General features: G+C 62.8%; 8 protein-coding genes across 8 annotated transcripts; 5 read left to right on the forward strand and 3 right to left on the reverse strand.

Moving 5' to 3' along the window:
• Positions 1–366: 366 nt before the first annotated feature.
• Positions 367–3318, forward strand: Skp2 (S-phase kinase-associated protein 2; the record flags this gene model as incomplete). The annotated part of the gene is made up of 2 exons (XM_062771001.1): positions 367–1704; positions 1799–3318. 2 exons carry the CDS (start codon positions 367–369, stop codon positions 3239–3241), a joined length of 2781 nt encoding a protein of 926 aa, XP_062626985.1. The 3' UTR covers positions 3242–3318.
• A 10-nt stretch (positions 3319–3328) lies between these two features.
• On the reverse strand, positions 3329–5360 carry ARG82 (Inositol polyphosphate multikinase). The gene is made up of 4 exons (XM_062771002.1): positions 4943–5360; positions 4622–4798; positions 4195–4368; positions 3329–4144 (listed from the first exon to the last, which is right to left on the reverse strand). The coding sequence occupies exons 1-4, from the start codon at positions 5174–5176 to the stop codon at positions 3338–3340; spliced, it is 1392 nt and encodes a 463-aa protein (XP_062626986.1). The 5' UTR covers positions 5177–5360; the 3' UTR covers positions 3329–3337.
• A 632-nt stretch (positions 5361–5992) lies between these two features.
• On the forward strand, positions 5993–8206 carry dpp1 (putative diacylglycerol pyrophosphate phosphatase 1). Its single transcript, XM_062771003.1, has 4 exons — positions 5993–6209; positions 6436–6596; positions 6655–6748; positions 6815–8206. The coding sequence occupies exons 1-4, from the start codon at positions 6117–6119 to the stop codon at positions 7370–7372; spliced, it is 906 nt and encodes a 301-aa protein (XP_062626987.1). The 5' UTR covers positions 5993–6116; the 3' UTR covers positions 7373–8206.
• exgD_0 (putative glucan 1,3-beta-glucosidase D) lies at positions 7663–10778 on the reverse strand (the record flags this gene model as incomplete). The annotated part of the gene is made up of 5 exons (XM_062771004.1): positions 10461–10778; positions 9430–10050; positions 9283–9388; positions 8707–9244; positions 7663–8653 (listed from the first exon to the last, which is right to left on the reverse strand). Exons 1-5 carry the CDS (start codon positions 10563–10565, stop codon positions 7663–7665), a joined length of 2361 nt encoding a protein of 786 aa, XP_062626988.1. The 5' UTR covers positions 10566–10778.
• Positions 10779–11635: 857 nt separating this feature from the next.
• On the forward strand, positions 11636–17124 carry LOC62_03G004487 (uncharacterized protein; the record flags this gene model as incomplete). Its single annotated transcript, XM_062771005.1, has 8 exons — positions 11636–11987; positions 12027–12095; positions 12136–12621; positions 12665–12889; positions 12926–13116; positions 16312–16502; positions 16536–16707; positions 16741–17124. 8 exons carry the CDS (start codon positions 11636–11638, stop codon positions 17122–17124), a joined length of 2070 nt encoding a protein of 689 aa, XP_062626989.1.
• Positions 17125–20283: 3159 nt separating this feature from the next.
• Positions 20284–20636, reverse strand: LOC62_03G004488 (uncharacterized protein; the record flags this gene model as incomplete). Its single annotated transcript, XM_062771006.1, has 3 exons — positions 20284–20456; positions 20522–20537; positions 20619–20636. The coding sequence occupies 3 exons, from the start codon at positions 20634–20636 to the stop codon at positions 20284–20286; spliced, it is 207 nt and encodes a 68-aa protein (XP_062626990.1).
• Positions 20637–21056: 420 nt separating this feature from the next.
• MAL11_0 (General alpha-glucoside permease) lies at positions 21057–23083 on the forward strand (the record flags this gene model as incomplete). Its single annotated transcript, XM_062771007.1, has 5 exons — positions 21057–21286; positions 21328–21444; positions 21558–21686; positions 21725–21975; positions 22016–23083. The coding sequence occupies exons 1-5, from the start codon at positions 21187–21189 to the stop codon at positions 23081–23083; spliced, it is 1665 nt and encodes a 554-aa protein (XP_062626991.1). The 5' UTR covers positions 21057–21186.
• Positions 23084–23768: 685 nt separating this feature from the next.
• Positions 23769–25212, forward strand: ADH6_2 (NADP-dependent alcohol dehydrogenase 6). The gene is made up of 3 exons (XM_062771008.1): positions 23769–24139; positions 24356–25071; positions 25142–25212. The coding sequence occupies exons 1-3, from the start codon at positions 23803–23805 to the stop codon at positions 25160–25162; spliced, it is 1074 nt and encodes a 357-aa protein (XP_062626992.1). The 5' UTR covers positions 23769–23802; the 3' UTR covers positions 25163–25212.
• Positions 25213–25251: the final 39 nt, after the last annotated feature.

The following is a 25251-nucleotide window of genomic DNA, read 5'->3' on the forward strand; positions in this document are numbered from 1 at the left end:
CGCCGCTGCTCTCAACCACAAAGACCGAACAACAGACTCAATATCCCCTCCCCCTTCTCGACGGCACAAATCGACAAGACAACGAGCAAGAAAAAGTTGCAGCAGCGCCGCCGCTGTATCTCTTGCTCTTGTTGTTCTTGTACTCCCTCTCCCTTGCTCCCTCCCTCACTCCCATCACAGCAGCCATCAAAGTCGCCGCCACCACCCACTAGCCACCACCTCTCGCCACCTGCCTTATCGCCATTCAACCCTCGTGACCAGATCCATCTCGCGCGCAGGCAGGCGTCCACTCGCGCGGGCAAGCCATCATCGCATATCTTCCATTGTCCTCTCTCTCTCTCTCACCATCGCCAGCACCTTCACACCATGGCCAGCGCACCAATGCGCATCCCCACGCCGGTGGGCAGCCGCCCACCATCGCGCACGCGTGCCCCGCCATCGAGCGACGAGCTCGACCTGAGCCATCTGTCCCTCAGCCCCCCAGAGCTGGGGTACGGCTCGAGCCTGTCCCCTCCACAGCTGTACAGCGGCCACCTCGCCCCCGGCGCCTCCGGGGTAGGCGAGAGCCCGCCGCTCGCTACCCCGCCGACACCGGCGCTCTTCCGCTCCCTCGCGCGCGGGAAGGCGCGCCTCGCCGAGCCGGAGGAGGAGCATGCCTTCCGCGACGGGTTCAGTAACTCGTATGGCCTGTGGCGCGGGGACGGCTTCGAGCTCGACGACGACGCTAGCGAGCACCGCGGCGAGAGCTCGCACAGCCCACAGCAGGGCACGCTGCCGCGAGGCGTGCTCACCCCGCCGCCGCCGCCCGCGCCCGCCCGCGTCGCGTCGCCCCCGCCCCAGCTGCCCGCGCAGACGTTTGCGCCGCTCTACTCGCCCACCTCGGCGCCGGGGGGGACAGGGGACATCGACGACGACTCGTCCCCTGCGTCGTCGACGTCCATGTCGACGACGAGCTCGCGCTCGCGGTCTGGCTCGGCTTCGCTCAGTGCCGCTGTTCGCAGGCGGCTGGACTCGTCCAAGCGCCTCTTCCGCCGGGGGGAGGACGAGGGCGCGGCGCCCGGCACCGGCTCCGCGACGCCTGCAGCAGCAGCCGTGACGCTCGAGGCTGATCCCTCCCCCATGTCCAGGCTACGGTCGACGCTCCGCCCGCGTGCCCGCACCAACTCGGGCTCGATGACTGACTCGACCTCGTCCTTCTTCACTTCGTTTGCCATCTCACCTGCTGCGTCGACGTCGAGCGCGGCCTCGAGCCCGGTGCTTCGCTCGTTCCCACCACCACCAGACGACGGCAACATGGAGCAACAGCAGCAGCAACAACAACAACAGCGTCACAAGCTCTTCCGGCCCCGCGGGCAGGGCCTGCGCCGGCGGAGCACGCTCGGGCTGGCAGGGCTTAGCTTGACTCAGGTCGAGCCACAGCCCCTCCAGCCCCGCCCGTTCTCCGTCGTCGTCTCGTCTGCCGGCGTGCGCGCGCACGCTCCAGAGGCGACGGCGCCTGTCGGCACCGACGAGCTGGTATGGGGCACGCTGTCGTACCGCGCTGTCCCGGAAGCCGTCAAGGTCGACCTTTTCTCCACGATGCTGCCCCGTGAACTCAAGGTCGCCGTCTTCAAGGCTCTCCTAAGCGGCTGGAAGGCCAGTGGCGCGGGCGCCCGCCTCGAGGGAGAGAATGGCGGGCGGAGGGAGCTGATCCGGTTGAGTCGGGTGAGTACCGTAGCGTGGGACAAGGCGGCACTTGGTGCCCGTCGCTGAGTGGCCGCCACCCGTTGCTATCATGCCTCTAACACCACCCCCTCAGGTTTCCAAAGAGTGGCGATCGCTGGTCTACGACGGCCAGCTGTGGGCAAACTTTGACCTGACTGCCTTTGCTGGCAAGCTCCACCCGGCGACGATGCGGCAGATCCTGCGCCACTCGCGCGCATTCGTCCGCACGCTCACATGCCAGGGCATGGAGACGCTACCTGGGTCGTCGCTGACCGGGCGCGACCTTCTCGATCTGTGGAGCACCGACAGCTACCCCATCCCGCGGCTGAGCCCCAGCTTCTCATCGCTGACCACCCTCGACCTCCGTGGCGCGCACGGCATCACGACGCCCGACATCATCGCCGTCGTGCAGATCTCGCCGGGCCTCAAGAAGCTCAACCTCAAGGGATCGCGCCTGCACCTCAGCCACCTCCTCGCCACCGTCGCTGACAATGTCGACGGGCTCGAGGAGCTCGACGTGTCGCGCTGCTGGTCTCTCGAGTTTCTCGATGTCGAAGCGTTCATCGCGCGCCTGAACGCCCAGCAGCGCGCCGCACTCAAGTCGCTGCGTATCTCTGGCCTGCCTGCAGCGACTACCAATCACCTACTCCAAAAGCTCGCGACGCTGCCCAACCTCCACACGCTCGACCTCCTCGGATGTCGCTGGCTGGCCCATGACGACATCAAGGAGTACATTGACGCGCTGGACGGCCGCCCGAGCCCCCTCCGCCACCTCGTCATCTCTAGCTGCACCAACCTCACGACCGAGGCCATTGACCTACTCGTCGGCCACGTGCCCGAGATGCGCATGTTTGAGGCGGCCAACCTCGAGGCCGTCTTCTACATTGACCCGCCGCCGACGCTCGCCCGGCTGGTCCGCTCCATGCCCAAGATTGAGCGCCTCGACCTCGAAGGTACAGGCAGATATGGCGGCGTGTGCGACCGGATGCTGTACGAGCTCATCCCTGGCGCGTGCCCCGGTTCGCCGCTTGTCATTAGCCAGCTCGTTGAGCTGCGCATCGGCTCGGCAAAGCACGTCACGACACAGGCGCTGTCCACCCTCGTGACCAGCCTCCCACGCCTGGCGCGCCTCGAGGCAGACGGCACCGAGGCGGACAACGCCCTCGTGCGCGCCTTTCTCAACAAGCACGGGCGGGACCCGGACGCGGCACTGTGCCTCGTCGACTGCCACAGGCTCACACCCGAAATATACCCCGAGATCCAGTACAAGACGCGCGCGCGCGAGGGCTGGGACGACTACCAGGCGCTGCCGTTCACCTACTCGCGCGCCGAGGTCGCCGCACTGCCTGTCATCAAGACATTCTGGGCGTGGCGCAAGGTCGCTGCGCCGAAACAGTGGCGCGACGCCCGCGAGAACGGCGAGAACAAGCGCCGCGGGTCGGGCGGCGAGGTCTCTGGCCGCCGCGGGTCGACGCCCACGCGCCTATGGTGGCGCGACATTGACGAGATTGAGCGCGGCGCCTGTGTTGTGCAGTAGTGTGCACACTACACATTTGTATCTCTGTTGTGCCATATCATCTATCAAGTGTCGTTGTATCCCATATTCATGCAGGCAATTTACAACATTCTAGATCTACTTGTTGTGGTGCTTTCCAAACAAGTGGAAGTGGTGCTTGTGCTTGTCCTCTGGCGCGGGCGCAGCCGCCGAGCCGCCAGCAGCGGCCTCGCGGTCGGCAATGAGCTCGCGGACGACCTTGGCGTCCTTGGGGTCGTTGACCTCGATCCAGGCCTGCACCTCGCGCAGGCGGCCCTGGAGGAGCGCGCGCAGCGTCGCAATGCCCTTGAGCACGCCCTGGTCGGCGCCCTCGCCCTTGGCCATCCAGGTATGCGCAAAGTCGATGAGCTTGACGGTGAGCGCAGGCGCCTTCTTGGCGGCGCGCGCGTCCGCCTTGGCAGAGTACGGCTCGGCGTCGTCGCCGGAAGCGTACTCGTCCGTGTCGTCGCTGTCGACGCTCTCCGAGTCCTCGCCGAGGTCGTCGTCGTCGTCGCTGTCGTGCCCGCGCGCGAGGCCCTTGGCAGCGCGCGAGACACGCGCGGCCTCGTACCGGTCCAGCGCGTTGCCGAGGACCGACGCGTCGCCCTCGTACACGATGAGCACGGACATGCCGACGGCGCGCAGCTCGACCTTGGCGAGCGCCGCCTCGATCCGGCCCACTTCCTCGTCAATGTACGAGAGCACACGCGCCGTCAGTGCCGGAGGCAGCGCGTGCGCAGTGTACGGCTCGCGCACCTCCACCACGCCCGGCTGCGGGATATGCGGCACCTCGTCGGTCGGGAGGGGGAAGTAGCGCACCAGCGCGCCCGGGAAGCCCTCCCGCGTCAGGTTGTACCCGTACTCGCGCGGCGTCTGGATGAACGTCTGCGACGCCTCGTGCCAGGTCTGGGGCGTAAGCGCGGGACGAACAGCTACTGACGCCGACGCCAACTTACCTGCGATCCAGTCCACCTCAAGCCCGTAGCCCCCGACGTCGTCTCCTCGGCCTTCTTGACCATCCGCGCGGCCTTCTCCTCGCTCGCATCGGGCCCGTGGAGCGCAGTGCCAAGCTTGGCGTCGAGGATGTTGGGGCGCGTGAACGGGTACGCGAGGTTCTCGAGGACGACGTTCTAAGGAAGGAAGCGAGCGTCAGCGAGCTGTCGAGGGCTGATGGTGATGACCGTGCAAGGGTACGGTACGGCCAACAGCAAAACGCCAGCAGAGAAGGAGAGCGTGTCGGTCATGCTGCGGGGAGATGCTCGCGCGCAGCGGTACCACCCAAGTGAGGCGATACGCTCGCCCAGCATCTCACGGCATCTCACTGCACTTCCCTCCCTCCGTCCTGGCGGCTCGCGCTCCGCGCTCGCCGCTCGCACGACTCACCTCCGGCTCATTCTCGGCCCCCTCAACAGCCTGCACCGACCCGCTGGGGCCAACCTGCCCAGAGAGCTGGAGCGTGCCGTAGAACTTGGGGAGGAACTGCTCGAGGTTGGACACGGGCTCTTTGCGCGGCGCGCCGGCGACGAGGTGGTAGAAGGCGACTTCGCGCGGGGATCCGGGCTGGGGGTGGGGTTAGTCGCGGCAACAGAAGGCGGGTGACGGACGCCGCTCGGCTCGGCGCGGCAGAGCAAGAGGAAGGAAGGAAGGTCGCATCGCTCCGCCGCACTCGCAGCCTGCGGCTGCTCGCTGCTCGCCCGCACTTACCTTGATCACCAAGCTCCCGCTCTCATCGCTCATGACGTTCTGGTGCCCGGCCACCTGGTACTGCAGCGGCGCCGCCGCCTGGGGGTTAGTCCTTTGGATGACCTGCTCGAGGGCGAGGTCGGCGCCGGCGCGCGTGGGCGCTGCGGCCGCGGGGGCAGGCTGGTCGGTCGGGTCGATGTCGAGGAGGGGCGCGGGCGCGCCGTCGTCGTTTGCGCCGGACGTGGGGAGGGACATGGTGGTGTGGGTGGTGGTGAGTTGGTGTTGGTGTTTGGTTTGTTGGTGGAGGTGGCGTTCGAGCAACGAGCCAAGCAAGAGATCCAAGAGACAGACGACAGTTGAGTGGTTCCAGCTGTTGTTTTAGCTGTGGGAATCTGGCCAGAGCCAAGCAACGACGATGGCTGTTGCCGCAGCGTGTCAGTCACGGCGCGCAGCAGGGGGAGGGGTCGATCGCCAGGAGTGGTAACCGAACCAGTTGGGTGGTGCAGTGGTGCTTGTCGTCGTCGTCGTCGCCTGTCGCGTCGTCGCGCGCGCGGCGAGCGGGTGAGGAGCGGCTTAAGTCACTGGAACCGGCCTCGAATCGGCCTTGCCGCCTGCCTCCTCCGGACCCTGGTTTTATGTTTACAGGGTGGGGTGCCGCTACGCGGGGGCGGGCAGGCGGGCGGGTACGAGGAGCAGCAGGGCCACTGCACTTCCAGCGGCAACAACATCGTTGCGGCGACTGTGATGCTGCGGATCATTACCTCGCATCATCGCGACAGACACGCATATGAGCCTGCGTGCTCGACGCGTCGTCGGTGGCATTACTGGGGGCGTGCTCGTCGTCACTGCTTTGCTCGTGCGCGCGGTTTCACTTGTCGTGCATTATGCCGTGCACCGCTGTGCATAATGCTGTCCAAAATAAACCCTCGTTTGTGTTTTGCTTCAGGCGCGCGGGGAGAAGCCAGCACCCATTCCTGCCGAATTTCATTTTCGCCGGTGGTCGCTCGCTCGCATTGATCGTCACACGACGGAGAACAACACTGGATCGCCCAACACGTCTTTGTCGTTCGACATCAACTCACGCCCGCACTCTTACACGCCCATCCACACCAACTCTCCCACCGTGCAGTCCTCATCCAAGACCCAGCTGCCGCTCGCCGGGGCGAACTCGCAGCAGACGACGAACGCGACGAATATGGGGGGATTCCGAGGCGGCCAGCAGCGTCCGTGGCGCTGGCGCGTGTTCTGGAGTTATCTCCCCGACTGGGTGCTGACGATCGTGCTTTGGGTGAGTGGGCGAGCGGAGCGAGCACGCCGGCGGCGAACAAGCTGGTGGATGGATGCCGAGCGCTCGTGTGACGGCGACAGCGACGGCGGGGTCGTTGTTGTCGCCGCACCACTGGCGGGGGGCACCGCCGCCTTAGCGCGGCACGCAACACAACATCACGCTATTCCCGCTGTCGCACTCTGCGACAGACCCACCCCACACGACACCCAATGCTCACACCCCACAGGGCGCGTTCTACCTCGTCGACCGCATCGACGGCTACCGCCGCCTGTTCGACGTCAACGACACGAGCCTCGCGCACCCGTATGCGGTGAAGGAGCGCGTGCCCGTGTGGCTGCTTGGCGTGCTGTGCGCCGTCGTGCCGGCCGTTATCATTGTCCTGACTGCGTGAGTAGTGGCGCGTGCGCAACAACAACAGAGAGTAGCCGCTGACATGCACGCCTAGCGCCGCGCGCCGCTCGTTCTGGGACGCGCACAACGGTATCCTTGGCCTCGTGCTGTCGCTTGGTCTTACAGTGACCTTCACTGATATCCTCAAGGTGGGTTGGCCGCAGAGAAGCAAAGCTCGCGCGCCCGCACGCTCGCGCTGACGCGCTCGCTCGCAGATCACGGCCGGCCGCGCCCGCCCCGACCTCTTCGACCGCTGCCAGCTGCCCGAGACGCTCACGTCCAACCCGACGCACCAGCTCACCTCGTGGACAGTGTGCACGCGCACCGACCTGCTCAAGGACGGCTTCCGCTCGTTCCCGTCGGGCCACTCGTCCTTTGCATGGTGCGGCATGTGGTACCTGTTCCTGTACGCCGCGGCCAAGCTCAAGACGTACAACAACAAGGGGTACACATTCAAGTCGTGGCTCCTGCTCGCGCCGATCTCGTGCGCGTCGCTCATTGCCATCTCGCGTACCATGGACTACCGCCACCACCCGACCGACGTGATCGCCGGCGCGGTCATCGGCGTCCTCGGCGCCTGGTGGGGCTACAGGCAGTACTACCCCGCCCTCATCACCCCCGAGTCGTTCGAGCCATTCAGCCCCCGTATCCCCCGCGACGACGTCCTCCCCCTCCACAACCTCGGCGGCTCGGAGAACCCCAACGACGGCTACGGCGAGACGGTCCCCCTCAGCCACCCGGGCGCTCCCCACCTCCGTGACACGAGCGCATAAGTTGTGATCCATACGTATACGAACGCTCTGTGGTTGGTATTGTCGGCTGGTCAGCAGTCGATCCAGACCCGTACTACCACACCGCACGACCCCCTCAACGTCCAATTCCAAGTGTAATACATGTCGCACATATACATACCACTTGCAATGATCCTTCCGATAATAGTACGCGCAACTGTCCGTGTGACATTGCAATGCGGTACTCTAGCTGGTATACAAATGTCCAATAGATTAGGGAGAGAGTTCGGGTGGGGGATGGAGAGAAGGGAGAGTGTCAGGTTAGGGGTAACTTAAGCGCCAGTACACCTTGCGGTGGGGATAGGGACGCCGGTCCAGGTGCTGGCGCCGGCAGTGCCAGCAGCGGCGTAGTACTCGTCGGGGTAGTTGCACCCGGCGACGGTGACATACGCGCCGACCTTGTCGTTGGGGAACGCCCAACCGTTACCGATGGTCGCCTTGGCGGCGTGCGTGGGGGTAGGGAGCGTGATGGGTTTGCCCGTCTGGGTGAGGGTGGGGAGGAGCGCAATCTGGTCGCTGTGCATCGTCTGCGAGGCTGACGGGACACCGATACCGCCCAGCGCCGTGGGCGGCCAGGCGCCGAACACGGAGAGCTGCGGCGCAAAGATGGTCGGCGTCGCGGGGCCCTTGCCGATCGCAGAGGCGGGGAATGTGCCGCCAAACTGCGAGCAGCCGGGGCAGAAGCCGTGCGCCTGGCAGAAGCCACCGGCGACGCGAGGGTCAGCGGGGAGCCAGCCCTCCTTGAGGCCGAGCTGGTAGTGCCAGAACGGAGAGGACGAGTAGCCGAGCTCTGTCGAGTTTCCAATCTTCCAGGTCCAGAAGATCCAGTTCTGCAGCGAGTCCATGGTCGCCAGGGCCATGTTCATGAGATCGGCCTTGAACGTCGCGTTGTAGTTCATCCACTGGTCGTACGGGGCGCAGTTGCCGGGGTAGGTCGGCGGAGAGTTGACGCCGAGGAGCCACTTGCCGCAGTCGTTCCATGCGATCGACCACTCGCCGCCGAGGATGATTCCCCAGTCGGTCTGCGTGTCGTTGGTTCCGCCACCCCACGCGCATGCCTTTTGCCAGTTCGTGCTCATCGAGTCGGTGAAAGACTGCTCAAAGGCAATGTACGGGTGCTGGTCCAAGGCGAGGCGGTCGGCGCCGTTGAGGAACGCGGGCCACTGCTTGGGGCCCACAAAGCCGTCGTGCACGGCCAGGATGGGGCCGTTGCCGTCACCATAGCCGGTCATGTTGCGGATCATCGAGTAGGCGTGGTAGTAGCTGGGGAAAGGGCGGTGAGCTGTGTTCTGGCGCATAGACCCGCTGCCACTTACAACGTGCCCATGACGTCCTGGCCAACGGTTGACATGAGAACCTCGTTGACAAGACCAAAGACAGGGACGACCTCCTTGATGCCCGGCTGGGAGATGTACTGGATCATGGAACGCATGTACTCGAGCGAGCGCTGGGCGTTGGCAATGCCCATGACGCCGTGCATCCAGTTGATGGGGCCGACCTTGCCCGAGTGGTTCCAACCGTTCTGCGAGCCTGGGAGACCGTGGAAGTCCATGACGATACGGAGGCCGTACTTCCTCGCCCAGTCGATAGCCTTGAGGAAGTAGGTCCACGACACGCCCTTGAGGAACGGCTCGCCAAACTCGGTGTCGACGGCCCAGTAGCCGATGGGGATACGCACCCAGTTGAGACCGGCAGCAGCAATCTCGGCAAAGTCCTGCTCGGTGATGAAGGTAGCGTAGTGCTGCTCCATCTCCGTGGCGAGGTTTGCGCCCATTGCCTGCGACAGGGTGTACTCGTCGAACGCGTTGGGCGTCACGTTCTGGTACTTCTCGTACAGGGCAGGGCAGATGAAGGCTGAGAGGTCAGTCGTGCTCGACCACCCACACACTCACGCTCAGTGACGAGCCAGCCGCCGAGGTTGACACCGCGGACAATGTCGGTACCCCACTTCCACTCATCAAGCAGAGACGGCGTCCACGACTGGGCCTGGCCGGAAACCTACGCCCGTCAGCTATCGCCCCGCGCCCGCCCACACCCACCTTGTACGGGTTGTCCGGGTCCTGCGCCCACTTGCCGCCAAAGTTGTTGACATAGGTAAAGTTGACGCCGCGGTCAGTCGTCACGATCGAGCCGTTGGTGCCCGAGCCAGCGCCAGGCGAGACCTGGTTGGGAACGCCCGGGATGTTGTCGGAGCCGCTGGCAGCCGGGCCAGGCGCGCCACCGCCGCTGCCGCCGTTGCTGCCCGAGCTGCCGCTGCTGCCGTTGCTCTTCTTGTTCCTCGTCAGGCCGACGCCGAGACCGACGCCGAGGCCAATAGCGAGAAGCGCGAGCAGGCCCAGCAGGATCCAGAGCCAGCGCTTACTCCTCTTCTGCTTGCCCGACTCGTCGTACCGGCCGTTCCTGAGCCCCGAGCTGCCAGGCGAGCCGCTGTTGCCGCCTGACGTCTCAAAAAGGTTGCGGTCCGAGTCGTAGCTCGGGTACTCTTCGGGGTATCGCTCGCGCAGGGCGCCCTCGCGGGGGAGCCCTTGCAGCTCGTGGTGGTCCTTCTCCATGAGGCCTGGGTTGGAGTGGTTTGGCGTCCTGAACGGGTTGTTGCCGTTGTTGTGGTTGTAGTTGCCGTCGGCGAGGTATGCGTGCGTGGGAGACGGGCCGAGCTCGTACTTGTGCGTGTGTTAGTGTTGTTGATGGAGATGATGATGGGGAGGAGAGAAGAGGTGAGATGGGAACTAGGGAGCAAGAAGTAGCAGCAAGCAGCTACCAAGCGGTGTTGCGAGCGGGCAACGGATCCGGCCAAGTGCGATTGAGTGCACCTGAGTGGTGCATGTGGGGGCCGGCGGTCGCCTGATGCGCGCGCCGATGCACTAGTGGGCTGCTTGCAGGGACTGGATTGTGTTTGGCTCGGCTCTTGCCAGTTTACGTTGACTCTGGATAGCCTGTTTGTGCAGCAGCAGCAGCAGCTGCTGCTGCTGCAGAGATGCTTGTCGCGAGGCACGAGCACAAACCGGCGTGCGAGACTTTGGCCCAGGGTGACTTCTCTCTACGCCGCCGCCGCCGCCGCCTCATCACTTACCTCTTCGTGTCCGTGCGGTGCGTGGATGCTGTCGGCACCGTAGGGCGACGAAATGGACATGAGGGGCGCCGAGACGGGCGGCGGGGTGCGCGGCGAGCGCGGCATGGTCTTGGCTGGCTGCGGGGGTGGAGCGTGCGAGTTTGGGCTGAGTTGGGCCGGTTGTGGTCGATTCGATCGGGTCACACGGTCGACAATGGTAGATTAGGAGGAGTGCGTACAAGGGCAGGGCCGTTGGAACTGGCTGCTCGTCGTTGTCGCTGTCGCTGTCGCCGTTACTGCTATGCACAAACAAGAGTGAGACACGACGCGATGTTGACAGCTGCTTGCTGCTTGCTGCTGCTGTCTGTCTGAGATGAAGAATGCATGCGGGGGTGGGTGCAGGACAGACCGACTGGCGCGGCATTCAGAGCGGCGGGCAACCGACGAGGCTGGAGCCTGCAAGCGCCATGGCAAAGCAGCCAGCAAACCAGCAGACAGAACGCGTCCAGCTGACATTTCGAGGTCCTCGTAGGCAGCTGCAGCTCGTCTGCCTCGTCTGCCCCGGTCCATCACTCGGCCCACTTGTCCATCCCTGCTGCGGTGGCGCCGTGGCGCCGTGGCGCTCCGGCTGGCTCAAAGTCGTATGTTCACGCGGCGCGCGGCGCCGCGCGAACCTCATGTTTGTGGCCTGTTGCCCTCTTGGCTCTTTTACCTTGAATGAATAGATCAGGGCGAGGGCGCTGCGCGCGCGGGGTCAGATTGGCTGGGTTGGACGTTGACCGAGAAAAAGTAAACAACCGACAGGACAATGATGCCGAGAGGTGCAAGCAAGGTGGAGGGTCGTAATAGGAGCGCCAGAGATTTACAGGCCTAAATTTTATTCAATAGGCCCCTTACCACGCGAGTTGCACGTGATCGCTATCCCCAATCTCCGTTCAATCTCCCCAGCCAGATTGGCGAGGTCAAAGCTGTGGCGTGTGGCGGATGTGATGCACCCAGGCAGCAGGCAGATAACGCCCGTGTTGTGCGTGACGCCTCTGCGCGGATCGTTTGTGCTCGCGATGGTGGCGGCTGTCAAGTTGCCAAGACAACGCATGTAGATCTGAGCGCGTGATTGCGTGCACAGCGCCGATCCGTTCTGGCCAGTTAAAGGCAAGCAGTACTGGTGAGACTGCATCGCCCACATACCACTGACGATGAGCGACGACGGACTGAAGAAGGCAGACACCAGCGACAAGGTCGACTCGGGCCCCTCGCAGGCGGACACGCCCGACGAGGACCTCGTGCCCCCGTACACCTCCGCTGCAGGCCCGAGCGAGCTGCGCAGGGACGACGGCCCGCCAGCGGCGCGACACCAGCCCGGCCCCGCGCTGCCAGAGATACCGCCACCGCCCCTCATCTCGCAGGACGTCGAGCACGGCGCGAGTGCCCCACCCACCGCGGAGCCACCCGTCACGGACGCCGAGCGCGCCACTGTCGCAGAGGTCGTCACCAAGTACAGCTACAGCTCGCAGGAGACGCAGTCGTGGGACGGGAAGTTGAGCGATCGTGGGTGGTGGCGGTAGGACGGTCCTGACGGCGTCGTAGCGGTGCTCCTACGCAACTTCATCTGCTCACACGCGGCGGATAGGCCCGAGGGCGGGTTCGGCATCGTCGGTGCGTCGTGCGCCGACCCACCCACTGACGCCACGCCCAGGCTCGCACACCGAGACGCGGTGGCACACGCGCCAGGTCAAGGTCGGCGAGAGCTGGCGCGAGGAGCGATACTCTGAAACAGTCACGATCCAGGACTTTTCCTTGACGATCGACGCGAGCCCGCCGCGCGGCAACAGGGCGAACCTGCACGTGTGGGCGCTGCCGGCCGGCGAGCCGGCACTGCGGGGCACGCACCACTGGTCGTACGGCGGCCCGGGGGAAGACAAGTTTTCGCGCGTGGCTGCGAGCTCGGCGGAGGGGAAGGCGTGGGCCGAGCGCGTGGAGGAGCTGCGCGAGCTGGGCAACGCGCCGTGGTTGCTCGACGGGCGGGTGCACAAGTTTGCCGCGGACGAGCTGGGCAACACTGAGGCGAAGAGCCGGCCTCTTGAGCAGTGGTGCGAGGCGTTCTGCGCCGACAAGGCAAAGTACAAGCGCTTCGTGCTGACCAAGGAGGTGTGGGGGTGGGACTTCAAGGCGACGAAACGACGTGCGTGGGTTGCGTGGGGTGGCTCCGCTGACGCCACGCCCAGGCATCATCAACATCATCCGCAGCTCAGGCTACGGCGGCGACCTGAATGTGTGGTACGACTTTACTCCGAAGAACCTGATCGTGCGGCCCAACTCGCGCCTCGTGCGCGCGATGCACGAGTCGTGGCGGTATTTGATGTACCTCACGTGTGTGTGGTGCTGCGTGAAGGGGTGGCAGCGGCTGGACAAGAACGGGGGCGCGCCGTACGAGGTTGTCGTGGCGAGCTGTGAGCGGCATACGCAGGGGCAAGCTGACGACGCAGACGGGATGAAGACGTACCCCCCTCTTCCTGGCACGTATCCCGCCGAAACCCTCGCCACCGCGCTGGAGCGGTTCCCCGCCGTCGCGGCCGCACATCCTGAGATTCCTGGCGACGCGGGCGGATACCTTGTTTACGGGCCCAAGGGGGTGCATTACCAGCTGGGGGAGAGCGAGGACGAGTTCATCGCGCGTGTGAGGGACACGATTTATAACTCTGTGCGGTGAGGAGGGGCGTCGTGTTGGTGATTGTAGAGGTGGGGAGGTGAGGTGGGCCCGGGAGTGGAGGGAGGAGGGAGGGCGTAATCGCGATGTCACGCTGTTCTCTGCTCGAGAGAAACAAGTTCCACTAGCACAGTGGTAAGGACCTGGGAAAATGATTATTGCCGCCCTGCAGGCTAGCGCAGCGAGCGCAACACGGCACTGTGGACTTGAACCACCCACGTTCCGAAACTCGGCCTGATGTGTGTGCGTGCCATGAATGATGCCCCGTCTCTTCCTTTTGCGCCCGTCTTTGAACGCTGCCAGCGCCCGGCTTGGGTCGTGATGCGTCCACTGGCGCAGTTCTGTGCAAGTTTCGTTGGCACAGTTGTAAAATGCTGGGCAAATGATTAATTCACTTCAATGGCCGGTTTGTGTGTTTTTCCGTCCAACTGAGGCTGGCCGACCGTGATGCCACCCGCACTATGATGCCCACCGCTGTGCACGACGATTTTTCTCATTCAGCGCAAGTGAATAGTGAAGATATGTTCTGTGGCTGTTGTCTCGCCCCGACAGAGGGCCACCCACCTCCTGGCACAGATACATAGTCAACTCATGCGCCATCTGTTCGTGACACCACACCCATCGATGCGCCTTTGACCCCCGGTGACAAAAGGGTTGCCCGCTTTTTGTTGTGTTCCCTTTTCTAACTTTGTATGTTTTTGAGTTTTTTGAATGATACCCCGTGAGATTCGAACCGTGATCCAACATTTTTGGGGGCGGCTAGCGTCACCGATGCTTATAGTCGTTCTGCAACCGACTTGGCTAGACCGCCCTTGAAAAGAAATCAGCCGCGAGTGGGATGATGGGTCCGTGCGCGGGTGCTGGGGCGCCGGGGTGTTGCGCCGCGGCCCTTGTGTGCTCGCTGGCGTCGGGTACGTCGCATACGGGAGCTGTGCACGCCACCCACTGTAGTGAAACACTTTGCGTCATCGCCGTCATCGTCGCCACCACTACACATGCAGCTCCGCAGATGGGAGGGGTTCAAAAGGAAGACACAAGTGGAGGGGGCATCATATAGGTGGTGTGTCCAGTCAAGGGAAGTGGTCATCCCTCATCTGCGACGCACACGTTATACGCCAACCCTTACACGTCCAAGGGGTCCCGTGATAATCCTTTGCCCGGTTTCTAACCACTGTGCTAGGGAAACTTGCTGAAGCTCGGGGACGGGGGGCATGATATCGACGCCCTCGCAGATCGTCCAGACTTCCCGACGGGAATTGGGAGTGACCTCAAAGTCAGTTAATTTGCCGGAGTGCCGAACACGAGGCGTTTGGCCTGAGCCCGCGCATCTGGCGCAGCTACAGCAAGCAGTGGGGGACCCACCAGCAGTCAGTGCTCCAAGAAGAGCTCTCTCTCGCAGCCTCGACGAGACCGAAATCCTCATGAATAATCCTCATGAATCGGTGTATATCGAACAGTTTGGTGCAGGTGGTACTCGTTGTGACTGACCCGGGTGACGCAAGGGGCGGTGGCGGCGCACAGACATAATGGCTCGCGAGTGATTTCTTTCACCGACGGTCTAGCCAAGTGGGCAGGTCACCTAGCAACTAGGCCGTCTGGAACAAAAAGTGTTGGGTCAAGGGATCGAATCCCACGGGGGGGTACAAAAAACACACACGTTACATTACCAAGTTGGCCAAAAGTAAAAACCAAGGGGAAACAAAAAGAGAGCGGTTCACTCTTTTTGCATTAATCCCAAGTCCATATCGACGCGCCAGAGAGGTAGTTATCCGCTGCTTTTGTAACGGCGAGGTGGTGTTCGTCTGTCTTCCACTCCAAACCAATGAAAACATTGAGCTCTGAGAAGTGCATAGGAGCGTCAGGTGCATTTCAAGGGCGCAAGACCTGATCGACGTGTGTGGTCAAGCAGGATGAGTGAGAGAGTGGGAGCAGCTAGCTATCGTCGTTCTCGAGTCAAGAGGCAGGTCTCCAACCACTCTGACTGTCTACTCTATGGAGCACAAGGAGCAGGGTTGGCCCAGTAAGAAACTGCACGCGTTGGCGATTCCCATACAAAATGGAACACAGGACGGGGCATCATAGGCCTACCCACAACCGGGCGGTATCACAGCCGGCCCGCGGCTCAAGGGCCTTACCAATGGCCTCTGAAGCGGTTTGAATCATTTTCCCCGTCATCTTACCACTGTGCTAGCGAAACTTGCTAAGAATCGCTAGAAACTGGCCGCCAGGCAGGCAGCAGCGAGGCTGGACGCCGTCCGATCGCTGGCGGGGGCGTCACCGCGCGCCGAGGGCGCAGTCAAGTTCCTCAACACGGCGCGTCTGGCCTGCTTGAGTTTGTTTACCCACCATGATCCACTCGTTGTTTGCTCATGCTCTCCCAATCATGCCTTGGTTTCCTCTGCCTTCCCATTGACCTGTCTGATCACACCGGCACATACTGGCCTTCGCGGTCCCGCTGACCTTCGCGCTTACGGGTGTATGACAGGCAACGTGCGGGCCCAAAGCCGCTGTTAGCTGTGCGGGCCACTGCTTTGAGCAGTTCCCATACGAGGACGAAATGATCTCAAAGTATACCTGAGAGGCGAGGGGACATCAACGGGAAGGGTTACTGCCAGGTGAGCACCAGACGTCTGCCACACTGCCGGGTACAGCTCCGCAGCTGCGCGCCCTGGCCCTCGAGTCAGTCCCAAGACGACGTTCCTCATGAGTCATCGCCGGCGTGTGCCTTCTGTATGGAGTCCCTGCACACGTTCCACAGAGTTCCCGTTGCCCACCCGCGGTGGGCAGCAATGAGGCGGTGAAGGTGCCAAGACTGTGCGTTTCACAAATGGTCTTCTGACCTGGTTCAGGTACGGACGTCCGATATTGTGCTTGTATAAACACTTCGTGAAGGAAGGAGGAACGCGCACCCCACCGCCATGCTGCTCACCATTCTCACCTTCACTGCACTGATACGTGGGTGCGAGCTTCCGGCTGTGCTGACTTCCAGCGTTCGCAGCCGCCCAGGCGGACTGCTCTACCCCGCGGGATACGTGCAACGGCATGGTGGCGCACTCCGTACGGAATTGTGAACCAGCCTCGGCGAGCAACACTTCAACCTGCTCGACCATCTGCACGGTGGGTGCTGTACCATTCCCTCACCACCCGCTTCGGCTGACGTGGCAGACCGATTACACCAACAAGTTCACCAACTGCCTTCAATGCGACCTGGACCGCACGTACCCGTTGGACACTACCCAAGACGGGAGCAGCTATGAGTTTGCCGATGCCGAGTCTAAGCTCGTTGATCTGCACTCCGCGTGTGTCGACTATGGCTCCGTACCCACCGCCACCTTGGCCCTCACCGAACCACCGCTGTGGGTCGTGCTCCAGAGTTGCGCTGACCGCAGCCCATACCCGACACCCGCGAACATGACCGGGCGGCCGCGGTCGTGCGAGTGGCTCTGCTACGAGGCAAACTCCACTCAGGTGTTCCAGAAGGCCAACCAGATCCCTGCTTGCTACGCATCGGGTCTGAAGCCCGACGCGGTGCCGTGTGAGAAGTACCCTCAGTTCTGCAGCGTGAGCGCCGCGTTGCTTCCCAGCTAACGCCAGGTCGAGGGGTTCAACAAGCTCGCAGCTTGTGCTCAGTGCCGCCTGGTATCATCCAACACGGTCGACTCGTCGTACGCCCCGGGCGCTGTGACCAAGGCCCGGGTCACGCTCGATGAGATCTACAGCCTCTGCCATGACATGGGCTACTCGGCGACCAACGTGCCGCTGTACACCCAGTTCCCGTTGCCGACAGACACGAACCTCGCCCTGACGGCGGCGCCGACGACGACAGAAACGCGCCCCTCAACCACTCAGGAAAGTATACTTCCATCAACGACGAAAGCAGCCGCGGCGGCGCGTGCCACTAACCCCGTCTATGCTGCCCCGGTTGCCGCTGCCGTCGTGGGCATGTACATCATGGGCTTAGGGTTCAAGATGAGATAAATCCGCTTCCGCCATGAACTTGTCTCACTTGGTGGCATCCGAGTAGATAAAATGAACCGCGACGAGTCACGCCGAAGGTGGGCTGAAATGAGGTCAATCACTCTCACCAAATCTCGGGTTGTGCCTAGTCGGTGCCATGACGCGTGCCAGATGTCAGAAGCAACTGTTGCAATCGCCCCTCGGCAGTAGACCGCAACACCTGAGCCAAGCACGCAAGGCATCACGAGGAAGCACGCGCATAGATTCTGCCTCCGAGACTCATCACTAGCGTCGCCCGAGACCGTATGCGCAGCACGTGACGCCGGCAGATGAAGGCACGCACGGGGTGGGTCCGCCAAATGGCTCGCCGTCCGCGCTGGGATGGCAAGGTCACATGAAACGGCTAGCTGCCAGCCCCACCATTGATATTCTTGCTCTTCCGCGCGCTTGGCACCGGTCTGGTGCTATTGCTGGCTCGGAGGCGGATGTGACGTTGTGCTCTGGAGCGAGCGCCTTGTGCATACATATGAGGAGCGAGGTGAGCGGCACCGCGTGCTGTACCCCAACTCGCTCCCACAAGATGATCACCGTCACTGTGTTGTTTCTCGCTCTCGGAAGTGAGTGCCTCGCCCGCTGCGGCGTGCTGACGACAGCCCGCTCAGTCACGGCGTGTTACGATTCCAGCGTCGTAAACAACAAGCTTGACCCGGCGCGCGCGTGTATTGCCCAGGACCCATATGAGTTATACCCTGTCCCAGAAAGCTGTCAGGCCGTTTGCAACGTGAGCACATGGGTCCAAAGCGCTGAACCTGACATACAGGATGCCTTCTACAACGACATCGCTGCCAACGCCTTTCAATGTCGCCTGGACTCAGAATACAGCCCGAATGCTCTCTTCCGCAAAACCGACGCCACCAGCGACAACTACGTCCAGTACCTAAAGGAAATGGGAGCCCTCAGTGATGCCTGCGAGGATTACCAGATGCCGCCGTTTGTCGCGACGACGACGCTAACGGAGCCTCCTTTGTGGGTATCCTTGTGCATTGCGGCGGGAAGGCTGCATGTCACACGAGTTGGCCGCGGGTTTCGAAGGCACCCACGCTTTCGACGCCGAACTGTCGCGCCGTCGTCTTTGTGTGCTCCAGCCAGTGTCGAGTGCAGTGTGTCTACATGGTCCCCGGCCAGGCTGACAGAACCACCAGACCCTTTCCCACTCCTACAGACTACGTTGGGCGCCCGCGCGAGTGCGAAACGCTGTGCTCGCACGTCGAGAATTTGGCTGTGTACAACCTATCCAGCGGCGACTTGGCGTCAGGCGGGGCAGTAGCGCAGTGTTTTGAAAGCGCGGGAAACGCCTCAGTGCATGGGTGCCAATATCTACAGTACTTCTGTGGCGTGAGTAGACATGTCGGAGCCGCACTGACTCCACAAAAGAACGGGGGTGCAAAGTATGCCCAGCTCGCAAAGTGTTACCAATGCCGCCTCATCTCCGCCGCGACCGTATGGGACTGGTGGCTCAAGGCTGCCTCTGCCACCTCGGCCCGCCATCTGCTGGACGATATCGCAACGGGATGCTCCTTCCTCCAGGAGACCGTCAGCAGTCAGCCACTGTACACGACGTTCCCTCTCCCTAGCAACACGGAACTGGCGCTCTCGGTCAGCCTCACGACGACGTTCGGCATCCCGTCGTCGACATCCGCGTCAAGCAGGGCGGGCAGCGGTAGCACTGCCAAGGTCACGGCGTTGAGTGGCGCTCGGCCTACAATGGTGGCTGCCGCACCCGCTGCCGCTGCAGCAGCAGCTGCTGCGGTGGGACTGTATGTTCTGTCGTAGGAAGCAAGATGTAGTAGACAGTTTGTGTAGTAAGAAAGCACTGGACACCAGTGGGTAGATTTATAGTGATCGGTGGGGTGCCACAGGTTTCTCGTCGTATGCCTCGGCCGCCACCAGGGCCCGTACAGAGCTCGACGGAAATTCAACAGGCTGCGCCGCCCTCAAGGTGACGTTCAACAGCGTACCGCTCTACACCGAGTTTCCTCTCCCAACCGATCCCGCACGAGCGATGAGTGTGTCATCCTGGCGGACATACGCTTTCAACTCGGCAGCAACCGCGTCGCCCACTACTGGGTCAGCGGGTGCTAGCGCCCTTCGAAAACCAAGCCCAGCGGGGCTCAACCCACGGCGATGGCGGCTGTTCCTGCTGCTGTGGCAGCGATGGCGGTCGTGGGAATGTACATGATGTTGTAGGGATAAAGGTTCGATGGATTTTTCAGTGTGTTCGGACTCTGGCGGGTTCGTGTGAGTTGTCCACGGCTACTGTTAGGAATGGTTACCAGCCAATCGCTCTAAGCTTCGTTTCCTCTCCTGACCATTATGCCAATGGCAGGCAGTGGTTGCAGGGTGCTGTTGGAGTGGCATAATTGTGTTGGGCAAGGCGAGACTTCTGGTGGCCTTGAAAAATGCGCACTGAAGTGTTGGGTATCATTGTTGCAACAGCAAGGCAAGAAGTTGTTCGGGACGTGAGGTGAAGCAAGGCCAGAGGGTCGATATGGCCGAGGTGTGATGGCAGCCTCCGTTCGGGGGGTAAGGGATCGTGGGAGCCGGAGTCTCGTGGAGCCACACCCGGTGCTCCGGACTGCACTCCGACTGGACAGGGACTAACAACCCTTCCTTGTGTTCAACAGCATATTCTGAGACTTTCCCAGGAATCAACAGCACGGCCCATGCGTCCGTTGCCACTACGGCGCTCTCAGCCGGTGGATCCGCCACGGACTTGGTCGCCACACACCACACAGCGAGTCACCGTGTCAGATAGGCCCTCCCGGACCGAGCTCATATGTTCCCTCGGTCCGGCCTACCCGATCAGATAGCCCACCGCATACTTGCCGGAGTGCCGGTCCAGAGCCAGACAGGAGTACCGAGCAATTCCAGGCGCCGGGGCGGAGCGACTCCACACACGGCCCGAGGCCCCGGCGTTGCCCCGGTGTTCGCTCGCGGTGGCCCAGCGCACCAGTGATGCGCCGCAGCCCTTGACCCGCCAGTCATGCGGGTCAGCAACGTCAGCCGCTCCGGACAACGCTCGACGATAATAGCCACACACGACCCGCGGCCGATCCAAGTCCGATACCGGACATGTGCGGCGGATCGACGGTGTGCCTATTAACGTGGCTGTGGACCGTGTCACATGGTCCCAGATGCGCGGGTGTAGCCCGGCACAAGCGGCACAGGGGGTGTTGGCTGGGTATCGCGCCAGCCAGCCTTCGGGAGACGGCCGTACTGCATGCCCGTGTTGTACCGCGTCGGCGGTGTGTCGGACGAGCGAGTGTGAGCGGGGTCGTGTCCGATCGACTGAGCTGAACTGTGTCAATAACGTAGTAGTGCAGGGCGGTAAGCGAGCGGCGTCTCATTGTGGACGCACGTACACGCGCGTGATACTGTGGCGTCAGTGGCGTCGGCGTGCTCGCGGCAAGGTGGGCGGCGGTCGGCGTGACTCACTGACGGCGGCGTCCACTCACCTCGGTGAGAGCAGCCATGCAGAGACTCCTTGCAACAGAAACAGACTCGGTTCGGTTGGCTGACTTGCTGACGCAAGACCCGCTCCGGACCACAGGCAAAATGGCCCAGAGTTACCCCGCCTCGTGTCACACGGCCCAGGGTCAGCCCCACAATTCCACTACGCGCCAAGCGGATAGCGACGGCATTCGCTTGACCCACCCACCCACCCACCACTCGACTGCTGGCTCCACGGCGGCGCGCTTCCCAATACTTGGGTCCCGATCTAGCGCGCTAGCGCGACCCGACCACCAGAGCTGCTCGCTGCGATGCAGAGCCGGTCGCGGGGCGAGATCGGAGGCACGACGGCCTGGCCGGAGTTGGCAGGTGGTTGCGGGGTGGAGCCGGTCGAGCAAGGTACACCAGGCCCAAACGCAGCTCAGTCCGTCGTGACGACGGAAACCACCTGACCTGCCTGACCTTTGTTTTGGCCACGGTAAACGGCTTAATAACGGCGTGCTCCGCGGGTCCCCTCGTTTCCTCACTCTCGCGGTCTGCACATCACACCACCACACCCACACAGCACACACCATGGGCGGCGGAGCTACCGGCGGCGGCGTCGTCCTGCAGGACGGCGAGCACATGAAGAACACGTCGAGCAACATGTTTGTCAACGCCGCAGCGGCGACTGGTGCGTGTGTGTCGCGAGGTAGGCTCGCTCACGCGAAACAGACAAGGAGCATGCCATGACACTCTGGCAGGGCATCAAGCTCTACCCCAAGGCTATCATGTGGTCGATGCTCATCTCGAGTTTGTGTGCGATGGAGGGGTACGACGTGTCGCTTGTGAGTGGGATGTCGGCTCGCTGGGACACAGCTGATGCGCCGCCGCGTAGATCGGAAACTTCTGTGGGTAATGCCAGCGACTCGTGAGCGCGACGTGCAGCTAACCGCCTCCCCTAGACGCCTTCCCGCCCTTCAACCGCAAGTACGGCCACTACACGGGCCCAGAGCACGGGTACCAGGTATCAGCCAAGTGGCAGACGTCGCTGGCCAACGGCGCACAGTGCGGTCAGATCCTCGGTCTCATTGGTACGTCGCAGGTCTCGTGCGCGCGCTAATGACACCAGTCAACGGCTACTTTACCGAGCGGTACGGCTACCGCCCCGTCATTATGGGCTGCCTCGTCTTCCTCGCGGCCGTGACGACCATTTTCTTCTGCGCACCCAGCGTCCAGGTGCTGCTTGTTGGCGAGATCCTTGCCGGCATTCCATGGGGCGTGTTCCAGTCCATCGCCATCTCGTACGCGTCCGAGGTCTGCCCCGTCGCTCTCCGCGGTTACCTCACGACTTATGGCAACATCTGCTGGGGATGGGGACAGGTGGGTGCTTCCCCCTAGATACAACGACTGACACTCCTAGCTCATCGGCGTCGGCGTCATCATGGCCATGTTCAAGCGCGAGGACCAGTGGGCCTACCGCATCCCATACGGCCTCATGTGGATGTGGTACCCGCCTCTCCTCATCGGTGTCTTTTTCGCGCCCGAGTCGCCGTGGTGGCTGGTGCGACACGGCAAGCTTGAAGAAGCGAAGAAGAGCCTGTCGCGGTTGACTTCGTCGAAAGCCGATTCAAACTTTGATCTAGACGAGACAATCGACATGATGCGCCACACGACCGAGCTCGAGAAGGACATCACCTCGGGCTCGTCCTACCTCGACTGCTTCAAGGGCACCGACCTGCGCCGCACGGAGATCGTGTGCATGCTCTGGGCTACGCAGAACTTCTCGGGCAACACGTTCAGCAACTACTCGACCTACTTCTTCGAGCAGGCCGGACTAGTCGGTACCATTGGATACAAGTTCGCCATGGGCCAGTACGCCATTAACGTCGTCGGCACCATCGTCGGTTGGGTCATCATGTCGCTCGGTGTCGGTCGCCGAAGGCTGTTCATCACTGGTCTCTGCGGCCTGTGCGTCACGCTATTAGTCCTTGGCTTCATGGGCCTCATTCCCGACCGCAAGGCGTACGACCGCTCCATGGCGACCGGGTCGCTTATGCTGGTCTGGGCAACATGGTATCAGATCTCGGTGGGCTCGATCGCCTTCTCGCTCGTTGCGGAGATGAGCACTCGTCGACTGCAGATCAAGACCGTGTCCCTCGGCCGCGCGGCATACAACGTCGCCGCAATCATCTGCAACACGCTTACGCCACGCATGATCAACCCCGAGGCGTGGAACTGGAAGAACTTTGCCGGCTTCTTCTGGGCAGGTTCGTGTGCCCTCTGCATCCTCTATCACTACTTCAGACTCCCGGAGCCCACGGGTAGGACGTTCGCCGAGCTCGACATCTTGTTTGAGCGCAAGGTCCCCGCGCGCAAGTTCAAGACGACGCACGTCAACGCGTTCGACGTGGCCATCAACCACCAGGTGGCCGAGGACAAGCCGGAGCTGTCGCACGTCGACCATGTCGACCACGTTGAGAAGGTCTAGGCGTGGATATGGAGAGACGGAGGGCCGGGCGCATGCCGTGAGCAGTGTAGGGTTGAATCAGAGAGATTGTACGGTGCTATGCTATGCCGTGTTGATTGACGAGCGGGGTTGGGCAAAATGCCACATTGCGGGTTGCCGAGCGTTATCACGGTGGTGGAGGCGATATACCGCTCCCGGAGCCGAGAGCCTCCACCTCCACCATGCACGACTCGACGCAGAGCCCCGTTATAGCGGCGACGGAGCGGTGGGGAGTTGCATGGAGCTGCGTGGAGGTGTTGTATGATAGTTGACACGGTCGTGGTGGTGGTGTCGGGACACTCGGGAGTGGCCGATCCGGCGGTGCGGTCGGAGCGGCGTTTCACACGCGGTGAGGATTCTGCCACGAATTCCACATGGCTCTCGTATCGGATGTGCATGGCCTCGCGCCCTCGTCTAGGATTTTGGCTCTGGGCTACTGCGTACGCCGCAGGAACAGCCAGCCAACGCGTTGCGGCCCGCCAGCCAGGGTGGGGGGCCGCCAGAGTGGAGGGGCGGCCTGCCGGGATCGCTCCGGGTTGTATCTCCGCTTCGGGCCGCGCGGGCCGTGGAAACGGCAACTCGTGAGAGACGGCGGTGGATTGGAGCGGTGGTGCTGCTTGCTATAAAACCACCCTCGACAACGGCACACTGCTTGCCCTCTGCATCCTACACGTACATCCCAAAAGCACCACAACTCCACCATGTCCGCCCCCAAGAACAACCAGGCGACCGGCTACGCCATCACCTCGCCATCCGACTACCTCAACTTCCAGAAGAAGACGTACGAGCTCGAGCCGCTCGAGGCCAACCGCGTGACCGTCGCCGTCGAGTGCTGCGGTGTGTGCGGGTCGGACCACCACACCATCTCGGGCGGCTGGGGCCCTTGGGAGACGCAGTTCGTCGTCACGGGCCACGAGGTCGTCGGGCGTGTTGTCGAGGTCGGCTCGGCCGTCACCCAGTTCAAGGTCGGCCAGCGCGTCGGCGTCGGCGCGCAGGTCGGCTCGTGCGGTAACTGCAAGTGGTGCAAGAATGACAACGGTGAGTCTACGACCGAGAGCGGAGCGAGGGCCGGCGTGGGGACAGGAGAGAGGCCAGCAGGGGCAGCGGAGAGTGAGCGGAGTAGGGTGGGAAGCGGTGGTAGTCGCCGCACTCGCGCGGACCATCGGCCCACTGTCTCCCGATCGTCTCGGCGCCGCAGTCTTGGGACGCCGACGACCTACGCACGCACGAATACACGCGACTGACGCACGCCAGAAAACTACTGCCCCACCCCCGTGCACGGCTACAACACCAAGTGGGCGGACGGGCACGACCACCAGGGCGGCTACTCGACGCACATCCGCGCCGAGGAGCTGTTCGTGTTCCCTATCCCCGACTCGATCCCGTCGGTCGAGGCGGCGTCGATGCTGTGCGGCGGCCTGACGTCATTCTCGCCGCTCGTGCGCAACAATGTCGGCCCGGGCTCCAAGGTCGGCGTCGTCGGCCTCGGCGGCCTGGGCCACTACGCCGTGCTGTTCGGCGCGGCGCTCGGCGCCGAGGTCACCGTCTTCTCGCGCTCCGACGCAAAGAAGGCCGACGCGCTCGCCATGGGCGCCAAGCGCTTCGTCGCGACGGTTCCGGGCTTCGAGAAGGACCTCTTCCGCGAGTTCGACCTCATCGTGTGTGCCGCGTCGTCGAACCAGCTGCCCATCGACGCACTCCTCTCGACCCTCGACGTCGAGAAGAAGTTTGTCTTCGTCGGCATGCCCGACGAGGGCCTGAGCAACATCCGCTCGCAGACCCTCGCGGGTAACGGTGCCGCCCTCGCCTCGAGCCACATTGGCTCCAAGTGCGAGGTCATCCGCATGCTCGACCTCGCTGTTGAGAAGAAGGTCAAGCCCTGGATCAACGTCATTCCTATGAAGGACGCCGCCGAGGCCATCAAGGCAGTTGAGAACGGCACTGTCCGCTACAGGACAATCCTGACGCAGGTGGGTGTGCGCGAGCATGCGTCGCGAAGCGACGCGTGCGAGGGAGCAGGACGACAGCTGACAATCCCAGGACATCGAGCCCGTTGCCTAAGCGTCGAGGAGAAAACGTTGTCAGCTGAGATGATGCATCATGTATTCGTATCGTGGGGAGCATGTGTATAGCAGTCGCATGTAAGAGGC

The sequence above is a fragment of the Vanrija pseudolonga genome, chromosome 3, assembly GCF_020906515.1.
Source record: "Vanrija pseudolonga chromosome 3, complete sequence".
Lineage (NCBI taxonomy): Eukaryota > Fungi > Basidiomycota > Tremellomycetes > Trichosporonales > Trichosporonaceae > Vanrija > Vanrija pseudolonga.